The following is a 26,652-nucleotide window of genomic DNA, read 5'->3' as shown; positions in this document are numbered from 1 at the left end:
CCTAGCAGTATCTCACCTTCTTTCCTCCTGTGTCCCTCCTGCAACCTCAGGTGTGGATTTAGTGCTGAGCCACCAGATTATCCAACTGGCACAATAGCATGTAGCCATGTAGCCGTTCCCCATTGGAGCTTGCAAATCAGGAGGTGCTGATACATCTGTGTGTCTGAATGTGTCTGTATGTGTTAGGCCAAGATGCCCACTTTCAGCGTCTGTACATAAAGTAATACTGATTGGTGCATCTTTAGACCTAGCAATGATCACCCCATCAAACCTTGCAAAAGCTCGATTGCAGGTGCAGTTTCTCCATCTGAGTACTGACTTCTGTGTGAGAGACTGAAGTGTCTGCATACATATCACCGTCACACCCACAACACTACCATAATACTCCCATAAGATGGACCAGCTCATGTTACTGTCCAGGAATGGCTATTATTGTACAGCAGGTAAGTCCAAACTATGCCCCTCCAGCTGCTGTGAAAATACAAGTCCCATCATGCCTTGCCACAGTTTTGCTATCAGGGAATGCTGCAACTATGGCAAGGCATGCTGGGATGTGTAGTTTCACAACAGCTGGAGGGCCACAGTTTGGACATTCCTGCTGTACAGTCTCTATAAATGTCTTCCTGCATACACCTGAAAGCAGAACTGCAAATCTTCAAGGACACAATCAGGACTCATGCGTGGTGCGATTTATTTGGCTGATAATACATGGCGTCCAAGAACTTGTCCCAGATCCCATGTGGTATTGCGTGAAAATGGGTAATTTTGCGAATGGCAAAAATGGCTATAATTGGAGCCTGATAGTACTATTGGGCTAATTTTTATCGTGGAGTAAATTACCGCATGTTATGGCATACTGCCCTGTGTCTGTGAACACTGCCAGCCTGCTTCTAATATTCGCTAAATTGATAATAATTCACCCAGTGTGTAACCAGCATAAAACACATGCACAGTAGCAAATCGTTGCTCCACTACACCCGGCATCAGCAGTGCACCTCTGAATCAGTCTCTCCATCTGCAGACCTCGGCCCAGGAGTTCCTGTATAGATGACTACAATTTAAATTTTCTTGTGCCAAATGAGGATTGAGATGACGGTAAAGTAATAGACTATGGTGGTGGGGCATTTTCTCTTTCTTGGTAGAGCTCATCCTGCTATAGTAGAATTCTATCGAGTGAAGTCTGGATGACAGCAGCAGAGTTTCCATTCTGGAGTTTTCTAATAGATGGATATTTTTAGACGACTTGCCAATAACCTGTTATTTTGATGGATTGCAAAATCTACTGAATTAATCGTAGTGAGAGAAAATGTTAGATTAACTTTTAGAAAAGGTATATCGATTCATGGCAGATGAGACATTTACTTCCACTATTAACTCTTGCACTGTCTAGAAGCTAGTTCTTTGGTACAATAAAAATACATTTACTTCCCAACATAGCAGCAAACTCCTATAACTGTTTTTGGCGTAGGGGGTTTTCTTTAATCTGTGAAGCACTTTTACCCTCTACCGGCTACCACAACCAACTCCCTTATCGTGGTGGTGCCTCTAACTCTCTAACAGTTGTTTAGGTTCATACACACTGGGCAATTATGCCCAGTGATGTCATCACTGGGGGCAGGGACGGTGCAAGCCCTTTCAGCGCCCCAGGCGATAGGTGAGAGACGACAGATGACCACCCTCCCTCCCCCTCCAGACATGGTCCGGGGGGTATGCGGCCGCCGTTCACCTGCTGCAGGGGGATGCCACCTGCCGAGGAAGATTTGACTGGGGGGGTTGCAGCATCCTCCTGCTGTATGGGGCGATGCGGGCGGGCGATACAATTTGAACATTGACGCTGACTGGGGGGGGGTGCGGCGTCCACTTGCTGCACGGGGGGGGGGGATTTGTCCACGGCCTCCTATCTGTTCCAAGCCGCACGGGGGGGGGGGCACCCGCCTATTGCTGCTGAATTGGGGGGGGGGGGGGTAACACACACATGGGTGGGCTCCAGTCAGGGGGGGGCGGGGGCGGAGGAGTATGGCTCACTCACCTGAATAACTTGGCAGGTGCGTGCAGCTTTCCTCCTCCTGCTCTCCTCGGGACCTTTCCTGCAGCTCATTACCGCCCTCCAGTGGCCGGCGCCCTAGGCAAATGCCTAAAGCTGCCTAGTGGTGGCACCGGCCCTGACTGGGGGGAAAGCCGCTCAGTGCATACACACTGAGCCTCCTTCCCTCTGCTCAGAGCGGTCAGCGGGGAGAGGACAGCTTAGCATTTTTAACTGACTTCTGAAACCCTTGTGTAGCTTATTGCTGGTCTGTACACAGCAGTTTAGAGTACAGGAATTGGGGAAGCTTAATACCAGTGAACACATTATCAGCTATGGGAAAGGGAACTGCTAAAGATGAGTATAAAGATAAGTCTGGCTACAGTATCTGCCCTACAGGTGTCACTAGTGTTTAATTGTAATGTTCTATTAACTGCTATTTGTATAATGCAAGGCACAATAAATGAAGGTGTTACATATATGATATATATGATTTAGAAAATAGGAAAGATGTGTTTGAAGTCTTATCAATCATGTCGTTAACACTGATAATGAAAACAAACCAGGGAAAATCCTGCACTGCAGCGTTACAGTATAATACCCCTTTTACACCGCCGAAAAATCCGGGTCAGCGGCGGGTCAGACCCGGATCCGCGGCGGTGTAAATGGGGGGTATCCGTTTCCATTTACACGGGTCCTCTACCCAGGTCCTGACCTGGGTAGAACACGGATAGGACCCGTGTAAATGTCGGTGTAAATGGTCCCGCTGCGGGTGCAGGCACCCGCAGCGGGTCCACAGCGTGCAGCGCTGGGGAAGATGTTCCCAGCTGCTGCGGGAGGAGGGGGGTCCCTGCGGCTGCTGAGGAGAGGGGGGTACCTGTCAGCCTGCTGTGCTGGGGGTACGGGGGTGCTAGGGGTACCTGTCCTGCCTGCGGTCGGATCTCAGCGGAGAAGATGATGTGCGCCGCTGCTGTATCACCCCCCCCCCCCCCCCCCCGCATCCGGCAGCCGGTCCCTGCGGCGTATGGAGTGTCAGTATCGGCGGTCCCTCCAGCGCATAGGAACTAGTACTAGTTCCCATGCGCCAGAGGGACCCCCGCCACTGACACTCCATACGCCGCACGCCGCAGGGACCGTCTGCCGGGGAGGGGGGGGGGGGGTGGTACAGCAACGGCGCACATCATCTTCTCCGCTTAGATCCGACCGCAGAAAGGACAGGTACCTTCAGCACCCCTTGCACCCCCCAGCACCCCGGTACCCCCAGGTACACCAAGCACAGCAGGCAGGACAGGTACCCTCCGGCACCCCCAGCACCTTAAAAAAAAAAAAAAAAAAAAAAACACTTAACCTGGGTCAGCCCTGATATATATATATATATATATATATATATATATATATATATATATATATATTATATTTCTATATATTATATATTTCTATATATATATATATATATATATATATTTTTCTATAAATATATATATAAAATATTATTTAAGGCAGGGCTGACCCAGGTTCAGTGTAAATGGTGCAGACCCAGGTCCGACCCAGGTCAAAGTGCTGTGTAAATGGGGTATAAAGCAGGGTCAGACCCTGGATACTCCAGCATTCAAAGACCAGGGTCCGACCAGGGTTTTTGGTGTAAAAGGGGTATAACATAGTTTCCTACCCTCCTGCATTCTGCAGGAGACTCCCTGAAATAGCAGCAATCTCCCTCTCTCCCTCATTAGTCTATAAATATCCCTCATGTCACCTAGCCCACATTACACTGTTACATTTTTTTGGGGAAAAAGGAATGAGAGACAGATACATTTACATTGAACCTTTAGCACCATTTCCCAGCACTTTACCAAGTATAGTAGCTCTTACTAACTGCTTTGGGCACATCTAAATTTGGATCTAAGTAATTTTACAAGATTCCTCTCAGATGTAGTAGTACACACCCACGCTTCTAGGTGCCTCGCTCACAATCTCTTTTCACAACCTCTCCATATATGGAACTAGACACGCCCTTTGGGTGGAGCATGACACGCCCCCTCAATGGGGCACTTTGCAAAATTCAATTTTCAACTATAATCTCCCTGAAACTAGTTTGCCAAAGGTAGGTAAGTATGCGGTATAACAGGTTTAATAATAAGAACGTGAATGACCAGATTCATATTTTGTAGCTATATATTTAGTATGTGGCCCATTAAAATGTCTTCAGTCTGCTGAGGTGTTTGGGGAAGTGTTTTTGCCTTAATGTTCGGCTGCCTGCTGATTTATGGATTTGGGATACTATAACTTATGGTACCTGCAATTCATCTAAGACTTGCGGAGTCTACTTGAAAATGTACTGAATTATACAGAGTATACTTTTGAGATTGCTTCCTATCATTATACATGTATTCAGTGATCTGGGCATGGTAATCAGCAGTCAGTATTCTGGTGACACACAGAGGGAATTAATCACTAAGGCTCCTATTTGAGCAATGCCATAACTTAAATATATCATTAATTAACGATTTGTCAGTTTTGTAGTATATGCTGAATATGTAATCCCTAGCTTCCCACCTTTCCATCATCCAATTCTCCCTAGAAACAATATTAATTTGCACTTTTATATATTAGATCAACCTTGTATTGTAGTCTATTGAGATACAAAAAAAATAGGGGAAGTAACACCTGAAAATGAAACAGATTCCTGTAACATTATTTAAAAAAGCACAAATGTCGGAACCATTGCTGGAAGAGCTCTACATTAATCTGAAGAAGCTCAATGAGGCTATGATGCACATGGTACATTCTGAATATTTTAGCATTTTCTTACCAGTGTTGAACCTGGAATATGAGCAGTGAACCTCCAACAGCGAACCGTAAATACAGTAGTGTTTGCAGTTCAATTACACAAAAGGAAATCCTTTTTTATTGATTCAAAATGATTGATTAAAGGTTTTATGTAAATTGTATTTTAACAAGAAAATACTAAAAATTAAATTTTTTACCATAAACATGAACAGTGAACATCAATACAAACCTTGGACATAAATCATGAATCTGCAGACTTTTAGGGGGAATTCAGTTGGAAGCGAGGTATAGCAAGCCTATTTTTGGACTACAGCAGGTATGCATGCTTCTCATATCTGAGAAACCCAATAAAAAATATGAAATTGGTGAAAACCATGTGGAGTGTGGAAAAACAAATCTCTCAGTGGCTGCTGGTGGTCTCTCCTCCTTTACACTGGGGAGGAGGCTTCTAAGAGTCCAGGGGCTGCTGGGTGCTGCACGGCTGCTGAGTGATGTAGTACTCCCAGTAGCTGGCTTGGGGGGTTACACACATGTGGAGTCACTCACACACATATACTCATGCTTACTCACATACTTACGCTGCTCAGGCTAGCACTGGAGGTGCGTGAAAAAAGATGCTGTCATTTCTATAAAACCCACCACGTACCATATTTAGTCCTAAAGTTGCAAAGCAAAACCAAGGTGTATAGCATGGACAATTATAATGTGACTATTTGGGGCCATTGAAATTAGGAAATGAATGTATAATACTGTATGAAGTTATTCAAAATATTGGCGCCTCTCTATTTTCGCTCTCCTTCTCTTTTGTCAGGGTATGGTTAGGCGTTGTATAAAATGGTATATATCCAGTCAACAACATCACAAGGCATTTGAAGCCCAAGAATACCATGAACACCTGACAGCATTTTTAGCACTCCAAGTGTTTTTCTGTACAAACCGGGGTGGCTTTTTCGGGTGTGGTATGGGACTCCGACAGTCGGGATCCCGACAGTCATTATCCCGACGTCGGGATCCCGACTGCCCGGAGTCAGACAGCATGGCGAGCGCAAAAAAAGCACATTGCAGGCTCGCTGCGTTCGCCATGCTGCTATTCTCCCTCTATGGGGGTCGTGGCTGTCGGGCACCCGGCTGTCGGTTTTGACAGTCGGGATCCCGACGTCAGGTAAACGACCGCCGGGATCCTGACTGTCGGGAACCCGTCCGGCACCCGGCTTTTTCAGTTGTTCTTATTCCCCTGTATGTAATTAGGTGTAGAAAGACAAAAAAGATATACAATTTATTATTGAGGAAATTTCAATGGTTCTAATGTAACAGAGAACATAGTACAATGTATGCAGTACAGTGTAATTTGCTAAAGTCTTCCAGGCCTTCATAAGTTTAAATTGATTATTAATTGCACAGTGGATTTTTATTTAACCCTTTGAGTGCCAATGTTGCTGTGAGAGATGTGCAAAATATCCGCTTACAGTGACTTTTTTTTTTTTGGGATGGTGGCAATTTTTTAACTAAACTTCAATTAATTAACTTCAGATCCTTTGCCTGCAAAAACTAAAGGGATTCATATTCCTGGACTACGGCCCTGGCATTTTTAGCAGATATTTTGCACATCTCTCAAAACAACGTTGGCACTCAAAGGGTTAAATACAAATAATTTACATTTGAGGCTCTCTAACATCTAGCCGAAATATGTGGCTGGTGCATATGTATACTGTTGAAGTGAGGCTCATATGCTCTCCTCTTATGACAGCAGTGATCCTCTCCTTCTGAGTACAGAAGATTTGGCCTTATTCATCATTGTACGGTAAGCTGTAGCAGCTACAATGTTTGTCACAGGCTCTACTGATAAATACCACAGGAGGCACCTGTAGAAGCCTTCTGCCGATATCGCAGAACTGAGTGCTGCATTACAACCATCATTTGCAGTGATTGCCTATCTTATTAAGCCACCCCCCTTCCCCCCCCTCGCTGCTTCAATATTTTTCCCGGGCTGGATTTATTTACCAATCCGCCCCTGGACCTGAGCAATTAATGAGTGTCTTGGTTTAGAGGTATTGTACAGTATAGTATAGTGTGCCAACTTAAAGACACACACACCTCTGATTGCACACACACCCTGTGTGTGTGCAATCAGAATATCACTGCACTTGGGCGCTGATTCAGACCCGTTCAGATAATCGAAAAACCGCACAAAGGCAGCGAGCAAAGGCTGTGTTGACACCCTGCGGGCATTTGGGGGTGTGCCGTCTCCATTTACCGGACCTACCCTGGCTGACTGACTTCATCAGCGGCATCCTTCTCACCATGGCCTTCGCAGCGCTAAGTGACTCTTGCTCACTCAGTGCTGAGAGCAAGGGGAAATCATTCAATATTGAATGATTTTCCCCCCTGTGTGCACAGCGGTGTTAGCATTCGCATACGTGCACAGGGTCGGGAAAGAGCGGGGGCTTGTGTTCGGCGGGGCAGCGGCTACCTGTTCACTGGGCTCCATGCACTCGCAGCCCAAGGAGCAGGTCTGAATCAGGCCCTTGGACGTGTCTGATAAAGTACTGAGTTTATTTTAAAACACTCTGGGTAGGTACAGGAACCAAAATATTCAGGCAGATTATTATGTAAAAGGGGTTGTGTAGGTTCTTATGAATGAGCAGAGTCTTCATACAAACAGGCAGCTAGTGACCGATTCTTTTAAATGTAAGATGTCTCTTAAGATCTGGCAAAATTAACAGATTGTTGGTGATATGGGATCTTGCAATAAAACAAGCAATAGACGGAGGAAATGTCTCTTGCAATAACAGTTTTTTGGTGAAGCTGGGTCTTATAATTAAAATGGCAACCGATGATGCAAAGGGGTATGGGTCATAGGGTCGACAGTATGAAGTCCGACATACATTAGGTCGACCCCTAAAGGTCAACAGGGCTTAGGTCAACACAATAAGTAGGTTAACAGGCATAAGGTCTACAGGGTTGGAAGGTCGACACAAGCATTTGGCTCACCCAGTGTATAGACTTTTTTTTTTCTATAATATTGCTTATACAGATCAAATTGCTAAAATGATATTAGCAATTATGTCAGTATAGAACATATGTTACCTGGGACACTGTAAAGCCATTGAAGCAAATTCTCTTACAGTATTACACTGAGTGACAGAAGAAAAGGAAGCACCACCCTTATAAGCCATAGCTGACACATTTATTTCAGCTTAATACACAATGCGTTTTATGTACAGTATATTCTTGGGCTAGTGTTTTACATCCCATTTTATTACCATGTTTGTAATTAATATGTTATAAATGTCACCAAACTTACTTATAACTAACAGTTCCCTTATTGCTTTTACTAACAATTAAACTATCATTACATTTACTGTACTTATCTCCTTTTCTTCCTTTTTATATTCCCCCTGTGTCTATCTCCTAGAGCAAAGAAAAAGAACAAGCCTTTGAACCTCAAGATTCACAACAGTGTGGGCAGCTGTGAGAACATTCCATCTCAGCGCTCGCCTCTTCTGTCCGAACGCTCCCTACGTTCTTTCTTTGTGGGCTACCCATCTTTCCTCCCTTCTACTCCCCCTGTTCATACTGAACCTGCTTCTGCAAGTAAGTGTGCATTGTAAGACACAGTTTCACTGTTGGCTATTTACCAATCTGTATTGAGTAAACTCCATATCTGTATGTTACAATGTAGAAGTCTCACAGTTTTGTAGACAGTGGTGATAGTGACTTTTTAGTTTAGCTATAATTCAACAGATTATCACAAAATATCTTTTCACACAGTATGCCAAGTTATTTGTGCAACAGATAATTTCCTGTGCAATGTAATTAACAGTACTGTCCAGATTTACACCAAATGGGAAACTGGTTTGGGGCCCCCCTCCCTCAAACATTCAATCCATAGCACTTCATTTCTGTTCCTGATTCATGCCCCTTAAATTTGTCAAGTTGTGTTCTTCTTATATTAATTCCCCTTACACATTATGCCACACACTGTAATGCCCATTACACATTGTGCCATTGTGCCGTAATGCCTCTTGCACAAATGCTACAAAGTAATGCCCCTTACACATTATGCCACATACTGTAATGCCCCTTACACAATATGCCACACATCATAATGGCCCAGATACAATATGGCACTCTGTAATGGACCTTACACAGTATACCACACAATGTAATGCTCCTTATAAATATGCCACACTACAGTGCCCCTTACAATATGCCACACACTGTGATGCCACGTACACATTATGCCACAGGCCACAATACCTCTTACAGTACATGCCACCACTGCCTCCCATTGGGCAGTATTCTGGCTTCTCTGAAATGAACCCTGTACACCGGTGATGGAACCCAAATTGGCAGCGTAGAAAAATAATATATGATTGCAGATAATAAATCAGTGATGGGCACTCCCTATGTGATGGCACCCCCATTTGGCTGCTCTACTGAAATAGCCGACCCTGGTCACAGGCTGTGTGGGGATAAGCAGAGGCCCAGGAGAAGTGTGTATATGGATAGATATTATGAACAGGTGTATGGTGGTCACAGGCTGTTCGATAATCATAAAAGATAATGCATTGCCGCCATGAAGAATGTATGAGAAATCTGTGTCATAGTATGTCTAGGGAAATATAATAATAATAATAATAATAAAAATAACAATTTCATTCTTTCTGGTACCTATTTAAGTTAATGCAGCCTATTCATTAATTAAGAATCAGTGACTTCACATACAACACATAATATGCATCAGCACATAATATATGGACTTTAAAGATGGATTTTGTTGTGGCTAGGGGTTGCTCAGATGATGCTTACATAACTAAATCTCCTTACAATCTTTCTATGCCCCTTGATGACTTGCTTTCCCTGGTTTTCTTTGTCAGCATGGCTGGCTAGCATGAAGCATACTCACCTATGTTAAATTACTCCTCCCTGGGAAAGTAGATTCTTCTGATAAAATTATGCAAAGCACACCATTTAGCCCCACCCACTTTTGTTTGGCTCCAGGTTTCCTTTGCTAATCTCCCTATCCTGTCTGTTCACTGCAAGCGGGTGGGAAGCGGGAGATTGGGTCACACTTTCCTGAACCTCCCACAACTTCTAGGAGAGCAGGTAAGTATGGCATAAAGGTGGTAGAAGCAGTTTTTGATTGTATTTAATTGGTACAATATATAAACTAAGTACCCCACTGCATTCAATATGGGACCTTTTTGACTTTAAGAGACTTCTAGCAGTGTTTATTATATAACAACATTATCGCTGCTCATTACTATGTACTGTATATAATCATAGCTCATCACTATACCTATCATTAAATAATTGTAGTGTAAGCTACTCAATGGGTTATTTATTAATGCCTTATCCTATCAGAGAAATCTCTTGCGTTCCTTTACTTAGTGCGACCAAGTAATGGGGACTGGGGACCTGGCTTGGCCCTGCTATTTACACTATAATCAGATAGCATTATAGACTATAGTCTACAGTTTGCTGTAGAGGGATGTTCAGACCCCGTTATGGCAGCTTTAATGTGTCTATTTATGGCCCAATAGCTGCTCACGCCCAGTAAAAGATTTTCCTCCACCACAAGAAGCAATGGCTGAGGAGCTTATAATGGAGGAAAGTCATTACTGGGGCAGCCTGTTACCAAGCTTACTGCCCTGACAGGACTTCAGTGGTAACCAGCCATAGTAACTGATTTGTCATCTCTAAGAATTGTTGTGTTAACAGATATTAATTAATATGGAAGGAATAAATAGACCCATGTGCGGCTATGATTTCAGAAAACTGCTGTTAACAGCTATGTAATTTTTTATCGATTTAGTTCACTTGGTTGGAACGCAACATATTAATGATGTACAGGTCGGGTCTCCCTTATCCGTGTATTCCGAAAACCAAAATATTCTGTAAACCGTGTTTTTTCAGAATATTTCGGGTTTTTTGCCCCTGTCCCATTTTTCATACTTACAGTACCTCATACTCCAATGTCCACGGCGGCCTCCGGGATCCTCTTCGGCGGCATCTCCGGTCCCAGGTGTGCACTGCACAAACACTCGTGGTCCCGAGCATTTCGGATAAGTGATACGCAACCTGCTCTATTTTCAACCTGCGTAAATTATTTTCGGAATGATTAATGATATTTATTTGCATTGCTATGCTACATTTACTTCCACCCACCTGTGAGATGTAGATATGTATACTGTAATACAATTCATTTCTCATGAGCAGATATTTCTAAAATCTCCTTCACTAGACGCTGCGACATGTATCCTTTATGTAACCTGACAGGGTAAGGTGCACCCACTACAAGATCTTTTTGTAGAGTTTATAAAAGCCTCAGGACTGCGGTTAATATGTACATTTGAGAAAAGGTTTATGCTGAATGATTCCATTTAATGTCAAGAAGACATCTGAAACTACTTTGCTTCAGTGGTTTATGTAAGACATATTAACAAAATACAGAGCAGAGCTGGCACTATCAAATCAAATGATTGAAAGGAACGCTTTAAATGTGACTGTCGGAGTCGCACCTGCACAGTGTCTGAAAGCAAGGCCTTTGGCTTGTGCAGAGAGAGGTGTGTGGGAAGAGTGCATTCATGTATTACCTATTATGACTGGCGATATAGGACTTTGATGTGCTCCCACTCTTACCAGTGATTCATAATGAGATTGACATGTTGGCTCCATACAATTAAACGGTTCAGCTACCTAGAGTCTTAAGTGTAGTCTTAACGCCCACATCAGAAACAAACATACAGTACAGAGGACTGAGATGTAGGGTATAGTTTTAAGCTCCAATAGGAGATATAATTAAAAATACCTTCTCCGCGGGACATTTTTTTAAAAATCAACCATTAATATTATTGATTTTATTTTAGAAGTTTTTCCCCTCCCATGTGATTGATCAATGACACGCAGATCTGGTTAGTCACTAACCATTAGACGCAACACAAACACCAGGGGTGACCAAGCACCCGCAGAGCCCCATGTTATGTCCTGCATGTTGCAGTGTTGCCCTGTGTGACCATGCGGCTCAGTATCAGTAGTGGAAACAAGTGTGTTCCATTTGTTTTATTGAAATGAACAAATAGAAAAATGATTTTTAAGTTCTCAGCCCTACAGTACTTCAGACCATTTTCAGTTGAAGGATAGGACCTACCTTCCATTGCTAGCGTCTGCATCCAATTCTACTCGAATAAAAATGTACTAAGTGCTGTACATGTTTAATTGTACATCAGCATTGCTCTCTCTTAGCCAAATGTGAAAAGATACCCAGTATGGGAATTTGAGTCTTTGAACTTGCTATAGAAATGTCTATGAAAATGCTGATGATCCATATACTTGTATACCGGGGATTAGCAATCAGTGCTGCTGCACATGGCCTAGGAAAAACCCCCGTTATAGATTTTTACCGCATTTTTATATGCACTAAGCCCACACGCCGAGCTACAGCTGCGGGGGTATTACCAGCAAAAACTGTCGATACCCCATAGAAGCCTATGGGCTGCTCTTCGTGGCCCCCGCCCCTCACCTGACATCCGGGCAGTCTCCTGCTGCGCTGCCAGGACCAGTAATCTCCTCCTCCCTAGCAGCTTCCAGGTGCATGGAGGAGGAGGAGCGTGGCAGTTTGAGCAGCAGGCTCAGTCTATGTGAGCAGCAGGCTCCTGGGCACAAGAGGAGGGGGAGATCCGTGGGGACCCGCTCATCCCCCGCCAGCTGAACATTTTCATCTCCAGGCTCCTGAGGTCCAGGGGCAAACGCAGGATTTTCAGAAGGGGGTTTCCAGAGGGGTGGAGCAAAGCACGGAGATGGACACTTAGGTGACCCAGTATATGCCGGGTCAGTTAAAGTATTATAGATAGACCAAATGTATAATAATAATAATAATAATAAAATATATATATATATATATATATATATATATATATATGCGCACACACACACATACATATATATATATATATATATATCCATTCATGCAACCGGCACTCCATAAAACATAAAGTCAATGACCCCTGGTGCCTTTCAAACAAATAATAAGCAATGCAGACGATGTAGACGGCACTCTATCTGAGGGGATTTGTATAACCAATAATAAAGCTCACACCGCACAAGAGCTAAGGTGCTAACAGTTTCGGAACGATTTATTCCTTCATCAGAGTACAACATACAGACAAAAAGCACTCACCTAAGTAAGCTTCCCTCCACCTACCCCACCACCGTGGACTCCGGTGTCCCAGCGAGAGTGACCAGGGGTGACGTCATCGGCGCCGCGCCCCGCATCAGCTCCAGCGGGTAACCATGGAGACCTAGTAAACAAAACGTGAAAATTAAGAGAGTGAGACATGGAACGGAGCGGTCACAGCTTAGGCAACTTGTAACAAAACTTGACTAATGTACCAGTGGATACTCATATATCATAAGCATAAATTACCACAAAAAAACTCAGCAATCAAGAATCAGGAAGTCAAAATAGTAATACACTGCTAATGTTCACAGCGGAGGCAAAGGCGAAGATGATGACATAAGGAGAAAAAAGAGAGCGGAGGGACAGCAGGCATGTAAAGTTAAAGATAACAATTAAGAGATAAGTACTCATTAAGACCCGCTGGAGCAATGGTGTTTAATTTATATATCCATGCGGCTTCATGTTGCAGCAGCAGTTTATGACGATCGCCTCCTCTCTTCGGGGGGGATACCTGCTCGATCATCCAGTAGCGTAAGGATGGTAAGGTATGCTTGTGTTCTTTGAAGTGACGGGCCACGGGCTGGTCAGATGCGGCCCCCTCCAAGGCCAATTTGATTGAGGAGCGGTGGGCAGCCATACGTTCTTTAAAAGTTCTGGACGTCTTGCCCACATAGAGAAGTCCGCAAGGACAACGAATTGCATATACCACGAATCTGCTGCTGCATCCCAATACCTGCTTGATGTTGATTTTCTTCCCTGAGTGAGGGTGTTTGAAGGTGTTGCCAGTTTCCAAAAACTGACAGGTTATGCAACCTGTGCAACGATAATTCCCTGGTTTTCGGCTCAGGAAATGGCCCCCTGGTTTGCTACCCATACCTTGGATGTCACTCTTAAAGAGGTAGTCTCTCAGGTTCTTTCCCCTCTTGTAACAAGGCATTAGTGACGATGATTTCAGCTGAGGCAGCTCGGGATCCTCGGTTATGAGTGGCCAAAATTTTCTAGCTGTACTGACAATCTCATGGCTGCATGTGGAGAATGTGTTGATGTAAGGTATACGTCCCTCCGGGATAGATTTGGCTGTAGAGGATTTGAGGGTATCACTCCTATTCATCTGCAATGCTCGATTCTTAGCTGTTTTTAATTGTTGGACATTGTACCCCCTTAGGATGAATTTATCCATCATCATGTCCATTTTAGTTTCAGCATCTGTGTCTGAGCTGCAAATTCTTTTAATTCGCAAAAACTGAGAGAATGGAAGTCCTCTTTTCAAAGACGGGGGATGGTGGCTAGATGCTCTCAGCAAGTTGTTGCGATCCGTGGGCTTCTGGTATAGAGTGGTGGATATCTCAGATCCTGAGAGCCCTATTTGAACATCCAAATAATGTATACTGCTGTAGCTATGCTCAAAGGTAAATTTGATGTTGTCATCCGATCTGTTCAATCCTTCAAGGGTAGAAAGTAGCAGATCTTCAGGTCCTGTCCAAATCATCAGGACGTCATCGATGTATCTTTGATACATCGCCAGATGTTTAGTGATTTCTGCATGCGATAGCAAGGCGTTCTTTTCCACTTCAAACATGAAGGCATTAGCGTAAGTTGGAGCCACGCAGCTGCCCATAGCACAGCCCCGCAGTTGTAAATAAAAGTCCCCGTTAAATTGGAAATAGTTGCGGGTTAAGGTACACTCAAGTAATTGCAAATAGAACCCAACATCAGGACCGTTGTAATTCGGACTTCCAACTATCAGTCTGCGTGCAGCCTCCAAGCCTCTGGCATGTGGTATATTAGTATACAAACTTACCACGTCCATGGTGCAGAGGATGCTATGAGCTGGTAATGAGGTCAAATTTTGTAGTTTGAGTATGAGGTTTGTGGTGTCCTTCAAGTAAGTCGCTTGTTCCTGTACTACAGGTTGCAAGTAAGCATCAAGATATTGAGAGATGGAGTAATATAAGGAGCCCCTGGCAGATATAATGGGACGGCCTGGTGGATGAGTGGAATCCTTATGTAGCTTGGGGAGTGTGTATAGCAACGGGATGGAAGGGTTTGTAACTTTCAGAGCTTCCATGCAATGCTTCGATATGATGCCCCTCTGGACAGCTTCCTCCAAGATAAGGTCCAATTCTTTCTTAAATTCTGCGGTCGGATCCCGCGTTAATTTGCGATAGACTTCAGTATCATTCAGCTGTTTATAAATGTCCTGTTTGTAAAAGTCCAGATCCATTACCACTATTGCACCCCCCTTGTCAGCCGGCCTCACAATAATGTCATCATATCTGCTCAGATTCCTGAGTGCCTTGAATTCACAAGCTGGCATGTTATAAGTGCTTTTTGTCTGTATGTTGTACTCTGATGAAGGAATAAATCGTTCCGAAACTGTTAGCACCTTAGCTCTTGTGCGGTGTGAGCTGCAAACAGGACATTTATAAACAGCTGAATGATACTGAAGTCTATCGCAAATTAACGCGGGATCCGACCGCAGAATTTAAGAAAGAATTGGACCTTATCTTGGAGGAAGCTGTCCAGAGGGGCATCATATCGAAGCATTGCATGGAAGCTCTGAAAGTTACAAACCCTTCCATCCCGTTGCTATACACACTCCCCAAGCTACATAAGGATTCCACTCATCCACCAGGCCGTCCCATTATATCTGCCAGGGGCTCCTTATATTACTCCATCTCTCAATATCTTGATGCTTACTTGCAACCTGTAGTACAGGAACAAGCGACTTACTTGAAGGACACCACAAACCTCATACTCAAACTACAAAATTTGACCTCATTACCAGCTCATAGCATCCTCTGCACCATGGACGTGGTAAGTTTGTATACTAATATACCACATGCCAGAGGCTTGGAGGCTGCACGCAGACTGATAGTTGGAAGTCCGAATTACAACGGTCCTGATGTTGGGTTCTATTTGCAATTACTTGAGTGTACCTTAACCCGCAACTATTTCCAATTTAACGGGGACTTTTATTTACAACTGCGGGGCTGTGCTATGGGCAGCTGCGTGGCTCCAACTTACGCTAATGCCTTCATGTTTGAAGTGGAAAAGAACGCCTTGCTATCGCATGCAGAAATCACTAAACATCTGGCGATGTATCAAAGATACATCGATGACGTCCTGATGATTTGGACAGGACCTGAAGATCTGCTACTTTCTACCCTTGAAGGATTGAACAGATCGGATGACAACATCAAATTTACCTTTGAGCATAGCTACAGCAGTATACATTATTTGGATGTTCAAATAGGGCTCTCAGGATCTGAGATATCCACCACTCTATACCAGAAGCCCACGGATCGCAACAACTTGCTGAGAGCATCTAGCCACCATCCCCCGTCTTTGAAAAGAGGACTTCCATTCTCTCAGTTTTTGCGAATTAAAAGAATTTGCAGCTCAGACACAGATGCTGAAACTAAAATGGACATGATGATGGATAAATTCATCCTAAGGGGGTACAATGTCCAACAATTAAAAACAGCTAAGAATCGAGCATTGCAGATGAATAGGAGTGATACCCTCAAATCCTCTACAGCCAAATCTATCCCGGAGGGACGTATACCTTACATCAACACATTCTCCACATGCAGCCATGAGATTGTCAGTACAGCTAGAAAATTTTGGCCACTCATAACCGAGGATCCCGAGCTGCCTCAGCTGAAATCATCGTCACTAATGCCTTGTTACAAGAGGGGAAAGAACCTGAGAGACTACCTCTTTAAGAGTGACATCCAAGGTATGGGTAGCAAACCAGGGGGCCATTTCCTGAGCCGAAAACCAGGGAATTATCGTTGCACAGGTTGCATAACCTGTCAGTTTTTGGAAACTGGCAACACCTTCAAACACCCTCACTCAGGGAAGAAAATCAACATCAAGCAGGTATTGGGATGCAGCAGCAGATTCGTGGTATATGCAATTCGTTGTCCTTGCGGACTTCTCTATGTGGGCAAGACGTCCAGAACTTTTAAAGAACGTATGGCTGCCCACCGCTCCTCAATCAAATTGGCCTTGGAGGGGGCCGCATCTGACCAGCCCGTGGCCCGTCACTTCAAAGAACACAAGCATACCTTACCATCCTTACGCTACTGGATGATCGAGCAGGTATCCCCCCCGAAGAGAGGAGGCGATCGTCATAAACTGCTGCTGCAACATGAAGCCGCATGGATATATAAATTAAACACCATTGCTCCAGCGGGTCTTAATGCAGTGGCAAACGCAGGATTTTCAGAAGGGGGTTTCCAGAGGGGCGGAGCAAAGCACGGAGATGGACATTTAGGTGACCCAGTATATGCCGGGTCAGTTAAAGTATTATAGATAGACCAAATGTATATACAGTAAATAATAATAATGATATAGATATATATATATATATATACACACATACACACACACACACACACACACACACACACACATAGACCCCTGGGTATAGCAATCTATTGGGGCCCCTACCGATCCTCCAGCGGTAGGGGTGGGGGGAGCATTGATGTCCCATGAGTGGTAGGGGGTATTATATCAACCACTCAGCATGTAGGGCCTGGATCAGTAATTTCCACTAATTACCCCTTTACTGCACAGATGGTTGGAGATGGGGTGGGTTGAACATTGGGCTGAATGAAGGGGCCCTTATACATAACTTCCAGGGTGGTAGAGGATGTTTAATATGCAGTGGAGGGGTATATAGTGGAGTGGGCTTATTATTCATAATATTCTGGTGGGAGGACAGCTTGCTTGACTGCAGATATCTCCAGTTCCCAGAAATAGATTTCTTAGATTTTAATGGAATTAAAAGCTAGAGAATCCCACCTACCAAATGGTATTGGGGAATAGGGGATCAGAGTTCAGGAGGCAGAGCAATCTGCCAACGAGTATATAAAACTACATACCAGGTGTGTGGAGCTGGAGCAGTAACCAGCTGCTGGAAGGCTGATATCTCTGATTCTGGGAAGAGACAAGCTACTAGTGTCCATCAAAGGGGGAGAGTCCCGGCTTTTGGAATATACCCTCAGAAAAACTCTAAGTCAGAAAGAACCTGAAATATCTGATGGGGAAGAGCAATTAACAGGCTTGGATGGGGACCACTGCTTTGAAGTCAGATATCTCCGGTTCCCATGGGCCGATTTTTAAAATTCTTGTACCCATGGAAAGAGGGGACCCTCAGCTTTCAGCCTAGGGACCTTAGACTCCTGGGGGGGGTTTCTGGGTACTCAGAAACCCCCCCTGCGTGCGCTACTGTAATGAGTACTTATCTCTTAATTGTTATCTTTAACTTTACATGCCTGCTGTCCCTCCGCTCTCTTTTTTCTCCTTATGTCATCATCTTCGCCTTTGCCTCCGCTGTGAACATTAGCAGTGTATTACTATTTTGACTTCCTGATTCTTGATTGCTGAGTTTTTTTGTGGTAATTTATGCTTATGATATATGAGTATCCACTGGTACATTAGTCAAGTTTTGTTACAAGTTGCCTAAGCTGTGACCGCTCCGTTCCATGTCTCACTCTCTTAATTTTCACGTTTTGTTTACTAGGTCTCCATGGTTACCCGCTGGAGCTGATGCGGGGCGCGGCGCCGATGACGTCACCCCTGGTCACTCTCGCTGGGACACCGGAGTCCACGGTGGTGGGGTAGGTGGAGGGAAGCTTACTTAGGTGAGTGCTTTTTGTCTGTATGTTGTACTCTGATGAAGGAATAAATCGTTCCGAAACTGTTAGCACCTTAGCTCTTGTGCGGTGTGAGCTTTATTATTGGTTATACAAATCCCCTCAGATAGAGTGCCGTCTACATCGTCTGCATTGCTTATATATATATATATATATATATATACATATACATACAGGGGCGTCAACAGCAGTGTAGACCCCTGGGCATAGCAATGTATTGGGGCACCTACCGATCCTCCAGCAGTAGGGGTGGGGGAAGCTTTGATGTAACCCGGGTGGTAGGGGGTATTATATCAACCGCTCAGAATGTAGGGCCTGGATCAGTAATTTCCACTAATTACCCCTTTACTGCACAGATGGTGGGAGATGAGGTGGGAGAAGGGGGCATTGGGCTGAATGAAGGGGCCCTGATACATAACTTCCAGAGTGGTAGAGTATGTTTAATATGCAGAGGAGGGGTGTATAGTGGAGTGGGCTTATTATTCATAATTTTCTGGTGGGAGGACAGCTTGCTTGACTGCAGATATCTCCAGTTCCCAGAAATAGATTTCTTAGATTTTAATGGAATTAAAAACTAGAGAATCCCACCTACCAAATGGTACTGAAAACTAGGGGATTAGAGTTCAGGAGGCAGAGCAATCTGCCAACGAGAATATAAAACTACATACCAGGTGTGTGGAGCTGGAGCAGTAACCAGCTCCTGGAAGGCTAATATCTCTGGTTCTGGGAAAAGTAGAGACAACCGACTACTGTCCATCAAAGGGGGAGAGTCCCGGCTTTTGGAATATTCCCTCAAAATCTCTAGTTCAGACATAACCTGAAATATCTGACTGGGAAGGGCAATTAACAGGCTTGGATGGGGACCACTGCTTTTAAGTCAGATATCTCCGGTTCCCATGGGCCGATTTTTAAAATTCTTGTACCCATGGAAAGAGGGGACCCTCAGCTTTCAGCCTAGGGCCCTTAGACTCCTGGGGGTTTCTGGGTACTCAGAAACCCCCCCTGCGTGCGCTACTGAGGTCCTTAATCTGGTCCTGGCCATACTCCCTGTAACACTGACAAGGAGGAGCAGCAGCGCGTACCTTCACCTGTAAGATTATTCTCCATCATGTCAGAGGCTAGTACTCTAAGGTATGAGTAAAATTATGTCACTCATTCAGCATTTTAGTTCCCCCTTAACCAGGGCTGACTTAACAGCATTACAAGCCCTGGGCAAAGCAATGTACTGTGGCCCCCATTCACAGGAAAAAATTATCTTCAGGCCAACAGCTGCTTTAAAATTAATGGTGCTGTCTATAGGCAGATACAACCAGCAGTGTGTGTGTGTGTGTGTGTGTGTGTTAGCATTGCATTTAAGTTATCAAAATATACCAGAGCAGACAAAACTCTTTCCTCAATAAAAATGCTGCTGAAAACATTTTGCTACTCATCCATATTCCTGCTATGTAATTAGTGTTTGTTATGATGATAGATGTATATATATAGCCTCAGAAAGGATATATCCCACTCCCTGTGGCACTGCCAGCCTAGATCTCCATCAGCAATTTAATATAATCAGCATCACTGTCGTCACATGTGTCATGGGTAGGTTCTGTGTTGTGCTGTGGGATGTCTGACTGCTGAGTAAAAACCTAGCAATCCAGAAATACAGGAAAAAAAACGGAATTTGCAAGAACCCCTCGGTTGCCAGAGGGAACTTGATTAGATTATTATGTGGAATTAGTTTCAAGTGAATTGGCATATTTGTCAATATTCCATTTACTTCCTTATTCAACTTAAAATGAAGCAGAAATATGACTCTGTATCATACTTGCCTACTTTTAAAAACTAGTTTCAGGGAGATTATAATTGATAATAGAATTTTGCAAAGTGCCCCATTGAGGGGTATGTCATGCTCCTCGCAAAGGGCGTGTCTAGCTCCATATATGGAGAGATTGTGAAGAACGATTGTGACCGTGGCACCTAGAAGCATGGGTGTGTACTGCTACATCTGAGAGGAATCTTTTTAAATGACTGAAAATAAAGTGCTGGGAAATGGTGCTGATGATTCAATGTAAATGTATCTATCTCTCATTCCATTTTTCCCCAAAATGTACAGTGTAATGTGGGCTAGGTGAAATGAGGGAGATTGCTAGACTAATGAGGGAGAGAGGGAGATTGTTGTTATTTCAGGGAGTCTCCTGCAGAATGCAGGAGGGTAGGCAGCTATGCTCTGTTGTCCTACAATATATTAATCTACAACAGTAAATAAAATGTACCCCCAAATACCAATATAATTATAATTCGCAAATATAGAATCTCGCACAGGTCCGAATTCGAGGGGTCCATGGGATATTGTGCAGGCTGCAGGGTGATTGAGTGCGTCAGTGTGATAGAGAGCGCAAGCCGTGGAGTGGAGGAGAACGGTAGTGTGATAAAACTCAGGTCGCAAGGTAAGGGATTACTTTGGTGTGATAGAGCGCAGGGAAAGGGAGTGCATTGTTGTTACAGTATAGAGCGCAGGCCGCAGGGTAAGGGAGTGTGCCAGTGTGATAGAGCACAAGCCGCGGGGTGAGAGAGCACGTCAGTGGGAAAGAATGCAGGTCACAGTGCGCCCAGTTTATGTTCCAAAAAAGGGGGGGTTGATAGCATTTGAAGGGGTGAGGCACCCTCAGAGATATCTGTGTATGGAGCCCCAAAAATACTGTTGCCAGCCTGCCCCGCTTACATCCCAGGTTTTTGCCTATAAGCATAGGCAAAACCCTGCTCAGCGCAGACTTCTCCGCCCATCGTGGGTGCATTGCATGTGTGCTGCAATGTGTACTGAGCGATGTGTGCTTAAGCACATCCCTCAGCAAGGGGCTGAGCAAGGCTCCAAATTCAGATATCTGAGCACCAGCCTCCCATGCCTCCCCTCTTCCCAGCATTCAGCGTGGGCATGGACAGCAGAGCCAGAGAGAGAGACTGACAGCTTCGTCCCCTCTGCCATGTCAGCCAACACTTTATTACATCCCCCAGTGCTTTTGTGCATTTGTGATTATATATAAATGGGCTCCCGATACTGTTCTATCATAACGTGCGGTCCTGCTGGTCAACATTGCTAGCTCAGATCTTTGGTACATGCAGGCAAAATCTAGATAGATCGCCTAGCAAGTGCATACAGATTGCTTAGCACCAGTGGTGATTTGTACCTATGGCCTGCAGGGCTGCAGCCCCCCTAGGTAAAATCTGCCACTGTAGTGAAGCCAGATGCAGTCTGTGAGGCTGCATTGGCTTCACTGTGACTGGCAGTGACTTCCTATCGGAAGTCCTACCCGCCAGTCATCAAGGCAATCCCATTTGGAGATGTTCCCTCCCTCCGGTATGCCTCTCTATGAGCTGCTGTGAGGCAGCCAATAAAATCAGGCGTCTGCACATGCATAATACCTATGCTGGTACTGCACAAGCGTTGGTCCCGGTGCCTGTCATCTGTATAATACAGGCACCGGAACCGTGATTTCCCTTCTATGGGCCTTTCTGATAGGGCCTTCCGCCCGCCACCACCGATCAGATCACTGTTACCGAAGGAGCTGCTGGGAGCCAGGTCCTGCACAATCTAAAAAAGTAGCGGCCTGTGAGAGAGCCTGACCCTCTGAGGAGAAGCAGATCCCTGCACAACACTGGCAGTGCAGAGAAAATGCAGCAGGGGATATGCTGCTGTGAGAACGAATGTGCTGGGCCAGGCAGCAAACAGGAGCAGGTCAGTTTTCCTGTGCCCTGCACCTTCTCCAGCTCATAGTCTCTACCATTACTGACTCCCCCATCCCAGTCCTTGTCTTCCTGTCTACCCTAACCAACCAGCCTACTACATCAATTCACTGCCCACCAACCCTCCCGTCACAGTAATGCCCCATTCTCACACTGCCTATAGGCCCCTATTCACTTAGTGCCCCTAATTCCAGCATAGTTCCCCCACCATCTCACGACCCCCCCAACTCAGTATTCCCCTTCTTTCCTCCCTCTGCCACCATGTGCTACTCCATCCTCCACTGCATCTACCTGTTGCCCTCTGCCTGTCCATCTCACCCTCTACCTGGCGTCACCTGCTGCCTCTACTTGTCACCCTCTATGTCACCCACTTCCTTCCCCTGTCACATATTCCCTGGTGTCCCCTAATGCTTCTCCCTTTCCAACTAATGCGAGGCCACTCTTACTTTTGCAGTGTGTGCAAAATGTCTCTTCCCCTGCCATTGTGCCCCTCCCCCCCATCATTGTTTCTGTATCCGCCCCTGGAGAGGCCTTAATCCAGCTCTGCCAGGTACGAGCTGCCACTGCTTAGCACACATGTCAACGTGTATATAGGGTGATTTAGACACTGGGAAGTTCAAGGGAAATCGCCTACCCTAAATCGTTTAGCACTAAAGGTTAGCACACATCTCAATCTGTAGGGAAAGTGCTGCCAGCTAGAATACAGGTGCCTGGCAAACAAAAAAATAAAAACACAAATAGGGATTGGAGGACAGGCAAAGGGGATGAGAGACGTCTGTTGAGGTCTGAGGCAGAAGATGAATGAGATAAAACAGATGGCACACTGGAGGGAAGGAAAATAATGAGGAGACAATTTGCTAAAGATAAGAAAAAGAGAAAAGAGAGAAAAACTGATTAAGCATGAAAAGAGATATTTCAGTGATGAGGGCTCGTATCGAGGCCTGGTGCAGGGATTGTCCAATACCCTCTTCCTTGCCCTTCACACACACTTTTTATTAAATTATATATAATAATTATATTATTACCTTTATTAACAATAATGCATATGCGTAGAGTATACATTACCTGATTTGCTGGGCCATACATGGGCTATGGAATTTAAACCTGTATTTAAGCTTTCAGTTCCTTTTTTTTTGCAAAAGAGTGGAAAAGATAATGAAAAATGTATATTCAAAAATAGAAAATTGTAAAATGTACTGTATAATTCCCAACTGTCCTGATTTTCACGGGACAGGCCAATTATCTTGGAACTGTCTCATCCGCAGATAGCAGTGTCCCCAGTCAGTGGCTGGACTGCTTAGCAGAGCAGCAGTAAATAGCTGCTGTGTTAATATTATTAATATTAGTAGCTGCAGTAGTAAATAGAAGTAGTAGTAGTACAGGTTGAGTATCCAGTATCCAAAATGCTCGGGACCAGGAGAATTTTGGATAACGGATTATTCTGAATTTTGGAATATTTTAAAATTTCAATGATGTATTTTGAAGTATCTTGCATTTATGCTGTATAGACACATCAACCGCATGAAATACACACAAATATATTTTATTTGTTAAAAAAACAAGGTTTCAAAACATGAAACAAAATTTGTGTACTATCTCAGATACTGAATTTGAATGCCAAGCAATCATTTTCTTGTACATGTATAGTGCCAGTTACATATCATTCCCTCAGTAGTGCTGTTACAGATGTCCCCAGTAGTACCAGTTACATATCATTCCCTCAGTAGTGCTGTTACAGATGTCCCCAGTAGTACCAGTTACATATCATTCCATCAGTAGTGCTGTTACAGATGTCCCCAGTAGTGCCAGTTACATATTATTCCCTCAGTAGTGCTGTTACAGATGTCCCCAGTAGTACCAGTTACATATCATTCCATCAGTAGTGCTGTTACAGATGTCCCCAGTAGTGCCAGTTACATATCATTCCATCAGTAGTGCTGTTACAGATGTCCCCAGTAGTGCCAGTTACATATCATTCCCTCAGTAGTGCTGTTACAGATGTCCCCAGTAGTGCCAGTTACATATCATTCCCTCAGTAGTGCTGTTACAGATGTCCCCAGTAGTGCCAGTTACATATCATTCCCTCAGTAGTGCTGTTACAGATGTCCCCAGTAGTACCAGTTACATATCATTCCATCAGTAGTGCTGTTACAGATGTCCCCAGTAGTGCCAGTTACATATCATTCCATCAGTAGTGCTGTTACAGATGTCCCCAGTAGTGCCAGTTACATATCATTCCATCAGTAGTGCTGTTACAGATGTCCCCAGTAGTGCCAGTTACATATCATTCCCTCAGTAGTGCTGTTACAGATGTCCCCAGTAGTACCAGTTACATATCATTCCATCAGTAGTGCTGTTACAGATGTCCCCAGTAGTGCCAGTTACATATCATTCCATCAGTAGTGCTGTTACAGATGTCCCCAGTAGTGCCAGTTACATATCATTCCCTCAGTAGTGCTGTTACAGATGTCCCCAGTAGTACCAGTTACATATCATTCCATCAGTAGTGCTGTTACAGATGTCCCCAGTAGTGCCAGTTACATATCATTCCCTCAGTAGTGCTGTTACAGATGTCCCCAGTAGTACCAGTTACATATCATTCCATCAGTAGTGCTGTTACAGATGTCCCCAGTAGTACCAGTTACATATCATTCCATCAGTAGTGCTGTTACAGATGTCCCCAGTAGTGCCAGTTACATATCATTCCCTCAGTAGTGCTGTTACAGATGTCCCCAGTAGTACCAGTTACATATAATTCCCTCAGTAGTGCTGTTACAGATGTCCCCAGTAGTGCCAGTTACATATCATTCCCTCAGTAGTGCTGTTACAGATGTCCCCAGTAGTACCAGTTACATATCATTCCATCAGTAGTGCTGTTACAGATGTCCCCAGTAGTGCCAGTTACATATCATTCCCTCAGTAGTGCTGTTACAGATGTCCCCAGTAGTACCAGTTACATATCATTCCATCAGTAGTGCTGTTACAGATGTCCCCAGTAGTGCCAGTTACATATCATTCCCTCAGTAGTGCTGTTACAGATGTCCCCAGTAGTACCAGTTACATATCATTCCATCAGTAGTGCTGTTACAGATGTCCCCAGTAGTGCCAGTTACATATCATTCCCTCAGTAGTGCTGTTACAGATGTCCCCAGTAGTGCCAGTTACATATCATTCTATCAGTAGTGCTGTAACAGATGTCCCCAGTAGTGCCAGTTACATATCATTCCCTCAGTAGTGCTGTTACAGATGTCCCCAGTAGTACCAGTTACATATCATTCCATCAGTAGTGCTGTTACAGATGTCCCCAGTAGTGCCAGTTACATATCATTCCCTCAGTAGTGCTGTTACAGATGTCCCCAGTAGTACCAGTTACATATCATTCCATCAGTAGTGCTGTTACAGATGTCCCCAGTAGTACCAGTTACATATCATTCCATCAGTAGTGCTGTTACAGATGTCCCCAGTAGTGCCAGTTACATATCATTCCCTCAGTAGTGCTGTTACAGATGTCCCCAGTAGTGCCAGTTACATATCATTCCCTCAGTAGTGCTGTTACAGATGTCCCCAGTAGTACCAGTTACATATCATTCCCTCAGTAGTGCTGTTACAGATGTCCCCAGTAGTACCAGTTACATATCATTCCCTCAGTAGTGCTGTTACAGATGTCCCCAGTAGTACCAGTTACATATCATTCCCTCAGTAGTGCTGTTACAGATGTCCCCAGTAGTGCCAGTTACATATCATTCCCTCAGTAGTGCTGTTACAGATGTCCCCAGTAGTACCAGTTACATATCATTCCATCAGTAGTGCTGTTACAGATGTCCCCAGTAGTGCCAGTTACATATCATTCCCTCAGTAGTGCTGTTACAGATGTCCCCAGTAGTGCCAGTTACATATCATTCCCTCAGTAGTGCTGTTACAGATGTCCCCAGTAGTACCAGTTACATATCATTCCATCAGTAGTGCTGTTACAGATGTCCCCAGTAGTGCCAGTTACATATCATTCCATCAGTAGTGCTGTTACAAATGTCCCCAGTGAGTTTTCAGCAAAAAAAATGTTTTGGTCACTTTCTGGAGTGTATGGTTTTCGGAATAATTCGGATAACGGATATTCGGATATTCGAATATGTTATACTCAACCTGTAGTAATAATCCAGTTTATTATTCTGCGCTCTATAACCATTTTCATTTCCTTTCAGAGACATCCAAATTTTAGTGTTAGTGGTCGCAGTGCCCTTAACAGTTGCCTAAAGGTATCTCTGACCCTG

The 26,652-nt window shown here is 44.3% G+C and overlaps 1 protein-coding gene across 4 annotated transcripts in view; it reads left to right on the top strand.

The window, feature by feature from the left end:
• KSR2 (kinase suppressor of ras 2) overlaps positions 1 to 26,652 on the top strand; it is a 435,191-nt gene that overhangs the window by 210,845 nt on the left and 197,694 nt on the right. For 2 of the 4 annotated variants that reach the window (XR_014445794.1, XM_083151467.1), the window contains exon 5: positions 8,202 to 8,404. Coding sequence is in view for 2 of the 4 variants with exons in the window: in XM_083151467.1 (XP_083007593.1) it covers positions 8,202 to 8,404 (203 nt within the window). In the remaining 2 variants the exon portion in view is untranslated. The remainder of the gene's footprint in view (positions 1 to 8,201; positions 8,405 to 26,652) is intronic. The other 2 variants (XR_014445796.1, XM_083151468.1) reach the window with 1 other exon arrangement.

Source organism: Crinia signifera, chromosome 1 (assembly GCF_055691185.1).
Source record: "Crinia signifera chromosome 1, ASM5569118v1, whole genome shotgun sequence".
In the NCBI taxonomy this organism is placed as follows: domain Eukaryota; kingdom Metazoa; phylum Chordata; class Amphibia; order Anura; family Myobatrachidae; genus Crinia; species Crinia signifera.
The sequence above is the reverse complement of the archived record's forward strand: the minus strand, read 5'-3'. Positions and strand labels throughout refer to the sequence as shown.